Consider the following 14,949-nt stretch of genomic DNA (forward strand, 5'->3'; position numbering starts at 1 on the left):
GCTTTGGGCTGCATGTGCAGAAAACGTTTGATGGTTCTTGAGAACAGGCAGGTTTTCCCTCTGGTGTTGAGGTTAAACAAACTGAGCTAAGACATTTTCTCCTTCCAGGGTTCGGTAACCGCTGCATTCAGCCCAAAGGTCCTCGACAACCCCCCCTGGAGTGGACATGATGGAACAGTCCAGCTGCCCGTCCACCACCACTGTCCTCCCTTGTCAGGAGATGGGGTCTACCGACCTCACCTGGCTGGTCCAAAAACCAAGATGATAGATGCTACGCATTTCATAGAAAAACCTTCTGAGTGACTGTTTGCCAGTACCCTCCTCTTCCTCCTCCTCCTCAATCCTCCCTGCAAAGTGCCACTGTGCCGAGCAGGGACAGTCAAGAGGCTAGAATGTTCTCCTCCTCAGCTTGCTGATGTTGGCAGGTTTGACTACTCTAGATGCTGACCTGGGATCAGTTTGGTTATTTCCCTGTTTTAATAAAGGATAATTCCTGTGGGGGGGTTTTCTCACTTTTTTTTTTTTTTGGGGGGGGGTGACTGGAGAGAAGACTAAGAGCGGGCATGTTTTTCCTCCATGAGCTGTAGACACCTCACTTTTAAGGCTGTTACATGTCAAATATAAATAAAGTGTTCAGGCTGAGCGCTTTGTTTAAAGCCAAATGAGAATTTTTTTTCCCTCCTATATCAGGAATTACCTTAAATTAGAAAAACTACTGTGGGAGGCTGAACTCCCAGAAGTTGTCTGTTGCCTCCTACTGAACGAACAACAATCTTGAAAGCGAACTTAGATAATCTGTTACCCATTTCTGTTGGGTATGCACAGGTTGCCAGGGTGCTCTCTCTTTGTCTTTCTCTCCCTGTTTCAAAGTGCTGGTGCTACATTACAAAGGATCGTCACGGAAACAAAAGCGCCAGAGCTCACTGTTACCCGTTTCTCACTGCTGTTGTTAGCTCTGCTATTTTACACGTCCATGCTTCTCCACCAGAGTGACAGGTTAACAAAGTTTGGCCATTGTGGTGTTCATTAAAGTGCAGCTGGTGATTTTATGGCAGCTGGCAGTAATGGTTGTGTCAATGTCTCAGTGGCAACTAACTGAGCTTTAAAAAAAAAGAGAGAGAGAGAACGAACTAGCAAAAACTGCAGTTTCTGTAGTGGCCACTTGAGGCTTCATAGAGTCCATAGTCCCATATTAAAATCTCTGAATTTCCAGCCTTTTTTGGGCTCTATAGCTTATTTGCCCCTTTATATAAAGAATATGGTGGGGGGATTTTTACATTACTTATTCACATGGGTACTGGTGAGGCTTAAAGCTGGGGTGGGGGGCGTTGTTTTGATTGACAGGTGTACCCAAACAGGAAGCATTTTTGTGATGCTGGTGATTTATGGGGGCATTTTTGTATCTGACTTGTTGCACAGACATCAAAGAAGTTTGTGCTTCAGTGTCAGTGAGTGAAATTCTAGCATTTTATTAATCTATTACTAAGCACTTACGGATCATATGACCTGTCAAAAAAAAAAGAAAAAGAAAAGTTGAGGTTTTAAAAACGGAAATCAAAAACAGATGGTGGTTACATCTTCTATATACAGTCTATAGTCTGAAAGCAAAAACGGTAAGATTAAAGCCAATGAATTTGTGTAAAGTGTAGTATATATGTGTGAGCTCCAAGCAGCTGAACCAAAGAGTACAGTTCCACCTTAAATTAATAAATTGGAGAATTTTTTTTCTAAGCTACCCACGTTTGAGATAAAATGACATTAAACACAGAAAAAGCCAAACTTGTTAGCTCTGTGACTCTGACTCTCACAACTGGGACCATGAGCCTGCCTTAGTCCACCTTTCAGAGAAGACAGCTGATGACAGCCCTCCTTTATTTGCTCTTTTCTTCTTTCTGTGTTTCTGGCTCGTCTGCTCGGGACTCGTATTTCTTCCGTTTATTTGCTGTTCTTCTGTCGGGTTTCTTTCCTTCTGCCAAACCTCAGCTGATCGACCATGAAAGTTTCTTTCCTTTCAGCTGCCAGTTTGCTCACGACAAACCTCGGTGTTTCGGAGTCTGAATGTTACACATCGCCTGAAACGCTTGAACCTTTGACTCGACAGATTGAAATTAAACCTCCAAGCCTTCTCTACAAGTCACACTTGTTTGGTTTCTCATCTGACTGCGTGTTGTTCTTTACCTGCTTCTGAGACAATGATCCAATAGGACAACAGCAGCCAGGGACCCAGGACTACTACTGTTTACTCCTTTTTTTTTCTTTCTTCTTTTTTTGTTCTCTTTCATTAGCTGCCATAACTATACAGTATATGCATTGTTTTATAAAGAGCTGTACAGGACAGTTTAGGTATAAAATACTTCAGATTTCCTTTTTTTCTATCTCCTAAATGTTCCTATTAACAGAAGATGTAAGAAAATCAGTGCATGATGATGAATCCTCCCTCTACACAATGTTTTTCTTTAAACTGTAAATTATTCTGCTACCCTCTTGTTTTTGCTTTTGGCAAATATTTCAGGGGTTTGTTTGTTTTTTCTTTGTTTTTGTTTTTTTGAATTATATGCTTAGATTTAAAAACAAAGTTTTAATTGGTTGGCAGAGGAAAAGCAGAGGTTGCCAGCCCAGCCCTCTTTGAGATAACTACAATGGGCTCTGAACAAGATTGTAATAATATTAATAATGATGATAATATTGGTTGTTTGTTTTTGTAAATGGTATTTGAAAAGTTATTTTTGTATATGCAGTTGTTTGTTGTGACACAAGTCCACTGCCCCCCCCTCCCCACCCAATCATCAACGTTTCTCACTCACTCTCCTCTCCATCATTTCTTATTCTTTTTGAACTTTTTTTTGAAACGCGCAACTGAGATGAATGTCCTGTTCTCTACAAGGAGCATCTGTTGTTTCCTACTTACTTCCCATTTTGTTTTTGCTTCTTTAATCTTCACCCACTCCTGCCCTTCTTTCTGCCTTTTCCCATTTTTTTTGTTGAGAAAGGCTGTCATTTCCAACACATCTGTATGCCCACGCACAACAGAAGAGGCTGTCTTTAACTTTATCGATTCTCTTATAATTCGTTATCCTCACTTCCACTCCACACACACACTCATGCACACGCCTCGATCTCAGTAAAGAGCCCACCTGTGCCTTTAAGAGAGAGCCCGCCTGCCCGCACTCACCCTTTCCCTCTGCCCTCCAATCATCATTAGCGGCATGACCATAAGCGATGTGATTCGCTGCTGCTTGCTCATCGCCTCCTGTGGGACTCTCATTCAGCCACGCCCCCTCAGCCCCATCCTGTCACACACACACGTTTGTATGTTGCAGAAATCAATCAGTAAAAATGACCTTAAGTAAAGATGTGCCTCTTTCGCCTTCATTCCTGTAAATATTCCTGAATAATTGTGAGTTTGAATGTGTGCGTCCCAGCAGGAAGCATTATTTCATACTATAGACCAGTCAAATGGCTAATGCGTCACTTTGACTTAGTCGCCTGCTGACTTGTAATCTGATGTTTTCAGACGTGACTGACTCGTGAACTTTCAGTCAGTGTGAGTTTTGCATGTCTGTGTGTACGCTGTCACAGCAGGAAATGCTCACACACCTTGTGGAGCTGCCGAGACGACTGTATTCACTCAAGCACGCACACAGACTAATATGACAATTAATCACAGCAGGGGTCATAAACACTGGCGTTCTCAGAGACCTTGAGGGCTTTGCATTTGTATTCACTTTACACACAGAGAAGCACAGCAGGAGGGCACTCGTACTATAATTATTCGCTGGTGCTCACAGGTAGTCAATGCTCATTTCAAATTAATTATGCAATCATGGACGGTACAACTTCCGTGGTTCAGGCACTGATGGGTTTTTCCAGTCATTCTGGGTTAGGGTTAAAAACACTTTCATGTACTGCATGTGGATCAATGTAAACCCTTGTAGCTGTGTGATACTCACCAGCTGCTTTTATACCTGTACATCTGCTTGTTAATGCATATCTAATCAACCAGTTACATGGCAGTAACTCAATGCACTGCTGGGAAGGCAACAGCAGCTCAAATAACCACTCATTACAACCAAAATATGTAGAAGTCCATATAGATTCAGTAATTCAGGTCATGGTAGTCTTGAGAGCTTGTGTGAAGGCATCTGGACCTCTGGAGCTTCTACTTGGCTGACCACCTTTAAAGGTGACAGGTAACAAATGCAGCATTCGAGTTGTTCAGGCAGAGTTTTAAATAAACAAACTCATGGATCCATCCTGCCATCACTTCAGAATGGTGGTGGGGGTTCAATTGTAGCCCTTTAGTGTCAATGGAGCATCCTTTAACCACATCCATCCCTTTTATAACCACAGTGTAGCCATCCTTCTTCCAGCAGGTTAACACATCATGTCACAAACCTCGAAACATCTCTGGAGTGAAGTGGCCTCCACAGTGACCACATTTCAACCCAGTAGAGCATCTTTAGGATTTGATGAAACCAGAGATTCACATCATGGATGTGCATATGACAAATATGCAGCAACATCAATGTGGACTAAAATCTCAGAGGATCGTTTCAAGAAACTTGTTGAATCTATGCCATGAAGGCAGTACTGGAGGTCAAAAGGAGTCCAACCTGATACAAGGTGTATCCAATAAAGTGGCGGGTGAGTATAGCTCATGCATGAGGATGTTACCTGGTGGTAGTAGAAAGTGTACTTGATGCACACTTTCTACTACCACCTGATTATCTGTGCAAAGTTTTCCTCTCGGCTGCACACTAACACAGTATGAATGCACCATGCACCCTTCTTTCTCTCTCTGTTTCTCTGAGTATTAATATTAAGCCAGGTTGCTGTCTTAACTGGGTCACCTCAGTTTTCCCAATGAGCAGTTTAACATGTTATGTAATGGCTTATAAATATAGCCAGTCAGTGTTGGATATGTGAGCAGCAGGCTGCACAGAAGAAACTGTGTCAGCTCTCTTTTAAAGCCTGTAATATTAAAATACAGATTTACTGTAGCTATATGAGTCACATAAAGTCGATGCTGGACTCAGTACATGCTTACACACATCTCTTCTGTCACTGCATGCACAGACATCAAATCTCTGCTCGTGACTTGCATCATGCAATAATCTTGTCACAATATTTATAACCAGCTGTAACTTTACAATTCCCCTCGTGCAGCTGCTAATCATGTTTGCTATTCATGGTTGATTGTCACACGCTGACAGGCCTTGTACTGAGAACTCTGCCAGTCTGATTGAAGAAAATGTTTTCATCTCAGTAAATCAAAGTGTAAACAACGCCAGAGGATTCATGACACGGTCTAATGATGTGTTGTGCGAGGGAGAGTGATAAGCTCATTCAGTTGTAAAGATTAAAGAGGGCATATTTATCTCTTTAATGGGAGCAGTCGCATGTGCAGTCCTACACTGTCAACACTTACTGTACACTTCCCCACAAGTTCTGCCAGTCAGCTTATGACCATTCTGCCAAAATATAAGCACATAGACTACAGTGAAGTCTGTGCAGGACCTTTTAAGATGTTGGATTAATGCAGTCTTTTTAATGACATGTCTGAAAACTTCAAAGTGATTTAATATCACTGAAAGTTACATTTTTACTTAGGGATGGCAAGTTTTTTTTTATTACTGATTCTTTTTGTTTGTTTGTTTTTCATTAGCAGAAACAAGGTCCACAGTTTAAAGCACCCTCATACCTGAGGTTTAGCGGTAATGTTCAAATGATCAGGTCAGCCACAGACATTAAGCATGCAAACATACGTGTTATTTGAACGTATTTGTAAGTTTTGCTTTGGGACTGTCCCCAAATATTATGCAAGAGAAAACTGTTGGATTGTATGGTTTTGGTCCATAATGCTGTAGGATCTCTACCTTTAAAATATAACTTTGTTGCGATTTGGAGCAATGAAAGTTGGCATATGATTTAAATTTAATCTTAAAAATCTAATGGCTGCATTTCAGTACTCAAAAAGTTGTTGAGCTTTAGAAATATTTGGCTCCTTATAGTTAAAATCTACACCTTTCCTTGTTTCATAAACACAAAATACTATAGGTCGTACGTAAAATAAAACACATGCTGCTAAGGACATATACTTAAGCCCCGCCTCTATTTTTTCCCTCGCTACCTGTCAGTCGAGCCTGAGTCCCGCCTCCTCGCTGCCTGGCTGTCAATTCAAGTTCGGCCCCGCCCCTTCATCGCCTGTCTGAACGTCGCGGAAAAAAAGCAGCATCGGCTGCCGTTGGGGGAAGAGAGTAAATAGAGAGAGAAGCCTCAAGATGGCTGACTCGCAGGGCAGTATTCACCTCTCTGGAGCTGCCTCTCTTGCTACTACTCCTACTGTAACCTCCGTTCAAAGCGCGCTCGGCAAGCCGACCGAGGCGAAAGGAACCCTTGACAACCACTCCCAGTCTTCTCGTGATTTCAACCAGCCGCCGCCGCCCAAGAAGGTCCGAGTCGAAGAGAGGAGCGTTAAACCCAAGAAACTCAACAGGGACGGAGGAGTGGGAGGCAACGGTAGCGGTAAAGAGAAACTCCAGCAGCACACGAAGCTGCAGAGTTATGGGAACAGCTCGGGCTTGTGGAGCTGTAGTCCGGTTAAGACGGCCACCAGCAGCAGCAACAACAACCCGTCTTCGGTGGGTGCTACTGGTGGGTCCCAGACACCGATAACCCATCACAAAGTCTTTAAACAGAGCGATTTCTTCCTCCATAAGGCACCTTCTTCCTCCAAATCCAAGAAACTAAGTAAGGATAAACAGCGAGAGAAAGAGAGGGAAAAGGGGAAAGGAGGCGGAGAGGAGAAAAAGAAACATAAACTGTTGTTGACCTCCGGATCTGGGACTACTGTTAATAACGACGTCGGTAAATTTAATAACATTTCTGCAGCGAAGAAAGAAAATGGAGATGTCACGTTGCCACCAAAAGGTAAGCCATTATGTTTTCATCTATTTTATGAGTTAGTTAGTGGCATTAATAAACTTTGTGTTTATTATAAGCAGGCTAGAGTTCTGCCCTTTTATAGTGACTTGGCTAGCCGCTCGGGATACGAACATGTGCCCCGGAGTGTACAGTTTCTCTGCTTTCTCATCTGCCTGTAAACGGTCCCGTTTTTCGGAATGGCTGCTGTTGAAAAGGGCGCCCCTTAACGTCGTGCAAGATGCCCGAAAAAAATCTTCGAGCGTTGCATTAATTGATATTTGGTCGCTCGGGAACGTGTTCGCGTCGAGTTTGGAGCGTGTGAAAGCGCAGCAGTTTTAATCGATGGAGTCTCTGCGGAGTATGGCTGCCAGCTTTCCGTCGCTTGTTCACCCGCTTGTGAACCCTCGAGCTCTACTGGAGCCGCGTTCCAGAGCAGTATAGTCGCGCGACCTGGCCGTTATCGCAACCAGCCGCGCTCGTCCTGCGGTAATTTTTTTAAACATATTAACGTCGCATTGACTAAACATATCCACCCTTGTTTATATACGTTAGCTACTAACCCAGTACAGTTAAAAGATAAACAAATAAATAAATAACGGCATCTTAAAAACGTTTATAAAAACGAGCTGTAATTTGTCACACCAGCGTTATGGTTGAGACTCGTTAATCAATGACATCCCTGCGCGTGCAAGTATTTATTTTCCTTGGGAGCTGTGTATGTGCTGGCGTTACATGTGTGCTGTCATAACAATATAAAAACCGCCCGCCATTATAGGGTAAGTGTTGTTTTGGTAGAGCACCACGCCCCCCTCTGTAACCCCAGGCTGTAAGGGGAAACAGACACAGAGCTCCGTGGCTTGTTGATACTGCATCATCTACAGTTGTGCATGCAGAAATTCAACCTTCACACCCCCAAAGCATTAATTTCTACACAGACATCTTTATTGCTACAATGTTGTAATTACACTTGGACTTTAATGAGAATATTTTGTTTTGAGCGTGGCCACTGGACTTGTTAAATGCCATTTAGATGGTTGGGTGGGAGAGGGGGATAAATAGTCTTATTTTCTCGATTGCGTCCTTTAAAATGGTGCATGGTGCTGTGAAAGTATTTGCCCCTTTCCTGATTTCTCTTTTATTTTTTGCACATTTGTCACACTTACTGTTTCGGTTCAGCACACACATTTGATTTTACACAAAGTTAACCTGAGTAAATACAAAAACAGATTTTTAAATGATGGTATTAAAGGAGAATAGCTTTCTAAATCTACCTGGCCCCATGTGAAAAAGTAACTGCCCCTCCTTGTTAAATCATAATTAAAAGCAGGCTCGATCACTTCCAGAGCTTTGAAAACAAGAAATCACTTAAATGATGGTGATGGTCTGGAGCTGCTTTGTTGCTTCAGGACCTGGGTGACATCCCATAATTGATCGGTGTTAAGCTCATTCAGTTGTAAAGAAAATCAGTTTAAGAATCTTTGGAATGACCTTAAACAGGTCGTTCATGGTAAAAAAAATAAATAAATAAATAAATAACAACAACAACAAAACAAAAAAAAACCCTCCATTGTGGCTGAATTTTAAAAAAAATTCTGCAAAGAGTGAGCCAAAATTTCCCCACAGCGATGTAAAACACTCATTGCTGGTTATTGTAAATACTTGATCGCAGTTCTTGCTGCAGCGGTGACATAACCCGTTATTAAGTTCACAAGGCATTATTTTCTTCCACGGGTAGGTTTGGAGCGTTGTTAGCTTTTTGGGCATTTTTTTGTGTTTGATTGTTGTTGTTTTTTTATTGTTGTTGGTTTCCTCTAATCAGTGGAATTATTAAAAAACGTAATTTTGTATTTTCTCAGGTTATCATTGTCTAACATTTAAAATTAGTTTGATGATCTCAAACATAAGTTTGACAAATATGCAAAAAACACCAAGAAGTCAGTAAGGATGCAAATACTTATTATCAGCGTCCTTTTGTCACACCAAAGCAGCGTGCCAAAACCCATGCATATGCACATTTGTGCTTGCCAATGTGTGGACATGTTTTCACTTGTTAAATGTTTAGACACTAGCAAGGGTGGGCACATGTGATTGCATGATGTCACCCTTTTCCAGTTGGGTAGTCTAAGAGATCATGACATACTCTGAACAAATACCGCAAACAATTAGAGAACCAGAAGGAAACGTGTTGTTGGCCTGTAGCCCTAAACACTTTGAGACACGCAGTCTTGTAAACAGGCTGCGCTGAGTGCAACTTTAATATGTTCATGTAAATATGTGGCTGGTGGCAGCGTTTTATTTAAAACACATAGATGTGGCTTTAACGATTACCCACAAAACATCACATGATTTGCTTTGCAGATAATGTGTCATTTTCACCCCAAACTCTGTAATGAATATTTTCCATTAGGCAGTTATACCACTTAAAGTCCCTTAGTGCAGCTTATGATTTTCATTTCTGGACCTGACTAGCTAAATATAGATGCAGCCTTTAGTAGTGATAACTAAAACCGCTCCTGCAACAGTTTCACTGAGGTGCTCTTCAGTAAAGCACTGAACCTCTAATTGCTTTAGTGAGTTGCTCAATGGCCAGCAGTAGGAGACTGTAATTATATTAAGTAGAAGATGAGGAAGTGTGTGAATGTGAATGTGGAGCTCAAAATGTACATTAATTCTAAACAAAATGAGGAAATTGACAAGATTGCTGTTCTGCGGAAGGACATGTATTTGAGGCCAATTTATGCTCTGACCTTCCTGCAAGGAAAGAATCTTTCCTACAGGGATCCAAAGGGTATCACATCATCATGGTAATATTATTAGTGGCAAAAGCAAGTGCCAGGGAGCTGTGACTGCCAGTTGCATTTGAAATCTGAAATAGGATACATGAGTCAGACAAAGTGCAGTGAGCAGTAGACCAAGAAAAGGGAATTTTTAAGCTGTAGGTATAATTAGGAAGTCGAGCTAGTTGCAAATCAAGTTTGACCTTGTGTCAGTTTGATATTGCAAATGCAGTTTGTCGAATACATTTAGCCATAATCAGAGGTTCTCAGAGTTTTCATGACCAAGTTCCAGTGAAAGCATTCCAGTATACAAAGAAAAGGTTGCACAAAAATGACGTCGATACCAATTTTTATTTTTAAAAACCTCCAAACAGCAGATGTAGCTCTCCTCTTCAGATGTGCTTCCAGTCTTTTCTCTTCATTCTCAGTCTCTCTGCTCAGTTCCAAGACCTACTATAGAGAGTTACTTTCATTAATTGTTGTGTCACATAATTAATACCACAAGCAACGAGGATAAGAAGTTGAAAGGTTTCATCTTTCCAGCACTGTATGCCAGGCGGTATTTGCAGCCAAACAAACTGTACATTAAGAAGCCTTTGAGAAGCTATAGTAGGTATATTAGCTGGTACTTGTATGTTATTTAATCATCGAGTACATTGCCTGCCACTAACTTAATTGAAATTCTTGTTCTGCACTGCTATATCACAGGATGACATGAACTGTTGATAAATGAAGTTGACTGTAGTGCTGTACAAAATGTTACCACCGGCCACGATTTGTCAGCGAGCCTCCCTTAAGTAGCAGTAGCTGATGTTTTACCTTGGTTTTATTGGGCTTATAGCCAGACAGGATTTGCTTGCTGCTGATCTCAGATCATGTCGTTGCTGTTTACTAGTTTGTTTGTTTTTTCACCAGCTAGAGTTTCCAAACTTGCCTTTGTTAATAACCATTGTTAACAGAAAAAGCAAAAGTGCTGTCCTCTTTCTATTGATTGAATAATTGAAGCTTCATTTAGAGTAGACCATCAATGCTTACAGTCAACAAATCTGAGAGCAGATTCTGTAGATATTAATTCGTCATTACCTTTTGCAATTTTATAGTGATCTTAAAAGCATAATTCCGGTCTGTTTCCATTTTAATATGCAGAAGCAAGAATATTATCAAGTCCTTAAGTTTATCTGTTTGTGCAAAAGCCTAATATTATGCCCATTCAGATACTTGTGCTGCATAATGCAGAGATTAAAATTCATGTAACCAGTTCTGTTTTTGGCAAGTGTTACGGTTGTTTTGTGTTGTAGCTTTGACTTCTCTGCATTTCTATCTACTGTTAAAAGCCCATAATTAGTTTATTGTGTGGATGTAAATTTACCATGCTTAAAGAACCACCAAATATGTCTGGAGCTGCACATCTGAATTACACTGAGGAGAAAATGAAGCTTAACTACCATCATCGCCCAATTAAGTTTCTCTTGGCTGTTTTTTTTTCCCTCTGAAAAAAATGGCAAGATCCTTAGCACAGCGTGTGTATTGCCAATACAATGACAAACACTGTATGAGTCCTATTGCTAAATCATTTTGGTTGGTGAAGCATGGATTTGCCACACCAGCAGGGGTGGACTGACCATCTGGAGTAGCAGGATTTTCCTGAGAGACGAGTGTACCTGCAGCCCTGCAGTGATTTTTTTTTCTTTAACGTTTTTTGATCATGCTTAGATTTAACAGCTAGTTTCACACATATCATGTATTTTTCTATTAAAATCGCCTTCATTTTAACATGTACTGCAACCGTATTTGCAGTTGCAGTACATGTATATACTGATGGGAAACTGATAAAACGCTGAGCTCCCTGTTACAGTGTTTTGCATTTTGATTTTTTTTCTCCTTAAAATATGCACACATGCTTGGCCTTGGGCAAGTTTCTTTCTTCTTCCTGTTATGCTCAGTATGTCACAGAGAGCATGTTTACTGCTGAAAATGTGAGCTTGCAAGTATCCAGCACATTTTCACATGAAAATTCTGCTCAAACTGTGTTGTTCACAGTGGAGAGCTCAGTGTGTCTAATCTTTGAAGGCCTCAGATTCTTCCAGAAAAAACAAGATTTGCATGGTCCTGTTAATTACACCCCCCCCCCCCCCCCCCCATCCCCCCAACAAAGAAAAAAGCACAATGAACAGATGAAGAAGAAGCCCATCCCTCTAAGTTAACGGCTGGTAGATATGTAGACATTCCAGGCTTTAGATAGTGACACCAATGGTAGCGTATCCTTGGGCAATGGCCACTCGTTGCCTAGGTAAGCCTCTAATGTATTTACTACCATGTAATATGTCAATCAGCAGTATCCTGCAGTCTCACTGGTAGTTTCTGTTGAGAAAAGTTTTATATCTAGAATGATCTTCTTTTTTTCTTTTTCTTTTTTTCCCCTTCCATATGTTGTTGAAGTCATTGACTTCTTGAGGTTGCCAGGTTGCTGCCGATAGTTTCTTGTGTGGACGCAGCCTCACTGTTACATTGATATCCAATCCCAGAATCGCCAGTTAACCTAACAAGCATGTCTTTGGACTGTGAAAGGAAGCTGGGGTATCCTTAGAGAGCCCACACAGGCACAGGGAGACGAGCCGACAAATGAGCAAAAAACATGCTTGCATGGAAAGTCTGCAGCTGGGTGGAACCTTCTTGCTGTGAAGTGACATTACTTACCACTGGACCACTGTGACACCTTTCCCAAGTAAATAGAACCTCAAATGAAACTTTGGCCTGTATTCGAAAAAGATTTTGCCACAAGAGAAACTTTGGCTAGAGGATAAGCCTGGTATCATAATGGCAGTATAAAGCAGACCTTTAACATAATAAGCCACCTATCGCTAATGGTGATATGACTGTTTAAAGTTTACCCAAAATACACTTTTTTATCATGTGAATTAGCAGCTAACGGGTAAATATGGGCATTAAGCTGGCTTGCTGTTGAAACTATAAATTATGCTCTGTTATTGCTACTTAATTTTTAATGGCAGACAATTGGAGGGATCTGGGTTTCCCTTTGAAATGTAACAACTTTAAAATGTCAGAATGCACATATTTTTTATTTTTTCTGATAATTTTTATTTTGGCGTATTTTTTTTTTGATAAGAAGAAATGAGATTTAAATGACTGGTTGCGTCGTTGAAGTTTACTAACGGCCGGCCTCTGGCTCTCTGTCTTTCAAAGTCTTATCTCTCCTGTGATCATCCAAAGCGTGAAAACTACCTGCTGTGTTTCCCTTCCAAACTGGCTGCTGCTAGAAAATCAGCAAACGGAATGAAGAGGGGGAAGAAAACATGCTTCAGTCACGTGGATACCGTTCATTTCAAATTCAGTTAGATCTCTAGTTTTGTGCTGTTTTGCCCTGAAAATATGAACTTAGCTTTAGAACTTGTGACCATCGAAGCCTTGACATCTTTTCTCAGATCGTGTCGTCAGTTAAAACCCTGGTTTCACCCTGTTCCTTTCTTTATTTCACGGGAAAGCCCCTTCTCTCGAGGCGAGAGAAATCAACATGCTTCACTGTATATTTTCAGTTCACATCAGCCACCTGGACTAATTTACTGCCATTTCCTCTAAAGTTAAGGCTTATGAATGTTACTGCTCTGGCATGGCCTTACATGTTTTTATAAATCTGACAACAGATCTGAGTGAGCGCTCCTTTGTAGGCTGTTTCCTGTGCAGCTAAATTGTCGTTTTGAGATGTGCTGTTTTTTTTCCCCACTAGGCAGCTTACACTGTCTAGTAATTTAGCAGCATTTCTTTTGCATAGGAAACGTTGACATCCTTGGCATTCCACTATTCACCACAGGCTATGAGGTGCACGATCACCTGCGTCTTAAGTAGCAAAAGCAAAACAGTCTGCTGAAATGTATTTAAGTACTATGATGGAAAAATGTATCAATGTACATCTAATTCTCCTAATGCTCCTATAAGCCTTTTTACTTTGAAAGCTTTTTTTCTCCTTTGATCCCACAAACAGGGAGTGCAACCACACTGTGTTCACTTTCCCACTCCCTACATCCACAGAAGAGTGAACAGTCTGAAAACACGGCTTCCTTTCAAAGATGGATCCGACTGAGTTCAAAGGGGGGGAAAAAGTTCTCTTGGAAGGAAAAGAAGGAATGGACAAAATAACACTATGGAAAACACAAAGGATTTTTTTTTCATGAGGAAATGAAAAAATATAAAGCAAATCAAGGAATACAAAAATGTATAAAACGAGTGTTATTTGAAGATGGGTAAGGGTTTTTAGCTCAGCTGGAGGGGAGACGTGCAGATTTAAAGAATAAATGTCTGTTTGCTGGGGTGCCTCACACTTAAACACACCTTTCCGAAAGCTCTCCAACAATCCAGCTGAAAAGGTGTGTGCATGTGATACTGACATTTTAAAACTGATGCTCTCATCCGCAGCGATTTGCACCGAGCGTTGCATTAGAGCGCACTCCAATTCCTCAATGTGCTACACTTGCTCAACACACAGATGGAGACGTGCAGGAAAAGGAAACGAAAATAAGCTGAAAAGCAAAGAGAGGATTTTAGGACTTTTAAAATTAAATGGGAACATATTAATGATAGTAGAGGGTTACGTTTTTTGGGTATGAGGTGTGTCTTGATGAAACTGTGCTGTTTTGAGTTAAGTTGCAGAGCGGCTGCTGCATTCTCAAAGGGAAGGCCATTGCAGGGCTTAGATAAAAGTATGGGTTTGGTGATGGGATGATTTTTTCCCCTTTAGCAGTAGGGAAAAAAACATTTGTAGAGGAAAGATCAACAAAATTAAAAGTCAAGAGTGATAGCAGAGGTGAAGGGCTTGGCAAGAGAACAGGTGAGCTGTTAGAGAAGCAAATCGGAGCGAGCAAAGTGCCCTCAAACATCTGTGTACATGCTTGCGTGGGGGTACATCTGAGATCTTATGCTAATGTGCTTTCACCATCGAGACATGAAACGTTGCTCACTGCTTCCACAGATCACTCCACCAAGGACAAGGCGAAGGAGAGGGAGCGAGAGGAGAGGGAGAAGAAGAAGGTCAAAGAGCGAGAGAAAGAAAAGGAGAAGAAGAAGCACAAAGTGATGAATGAGATCAAGAGGGAGAATGGAGAAGTCAAGCAGCCGATTAAAGGTTGGTGGAAACGTGCACACATGCATACTAAGTGACTTTTATAGAGATGAATTAAATGATTCTTTCTATTATTAGTGAAAGTTGCACATTAAAATGGATCAGCGTTTAATT

General features: G+C 41.1%; 2 protein-coding genes across 6 annotated transcripts in view; both read left to right on the forward strand.

Moving 5' to 3' along the window:
• ptpn12 (protein tyrosine phosphatase non-receptor type 12) overlaps positions 1-3,351 on the forward strand; it is a 54,090-nt gene extending 50,739 nt beyond the window's left edge. For all 5 annotated transcript variants that reach the window (XM_087830320.1, XM_087830319.1, XM_087830321.1 and 2 more), the window contains one exon: positions 109-3,351. In XM_087830320.1, the coding sequence (XP_087686446.1) occupies positions 109-118 (10 nt within the window). In that variant the 3' untranslated portion in view covers positions 119-3,351. The remainder of the gene's footprint in view (positions 1-108) is intronic.
• Positions 3,352-6,192: 2,841 nt separating this feature from the next.
• The window catches only part of rsbn1l (round spermatid basic protein 1 like), a 40,980-nt gene continuing 32,223 nt past the window's right edge, over positions 6,193-14,949 (forward strand). Inside the window, exons 1-2 of the mRNA XM_087831178.1 lie at positions 6,193-6,930; positions 14,686-14,838. Of these exons, the coding sequence (XP_087687304.1) occupies positions 6,282-6,930; positions 14,686-14,838 (802 nt within the window). The 5' untranslated portion in view covers positions 6,193-6,281. The remainder of the gene's footprint in view (positions 6,931-14,685; positions 14,839-14,949) is intronic.

Source organism: Neolamprologus brichardi, chromosome 17 (assembly GCF_056152115.1).
Source record: "Neolamprologus brichardi isolate AB-2024 chromosome 17, ASM5615211v1, whole genome shotgun sequence".
In the NCBI taxonomy this organism is placed as follows: domain Eukaryota; kingdom Metazoa; phylum Chordata; class Actinopteri; order Cichliformes; family Cichlidae; genus Neolamprologus; species Neolamprologus brichardi.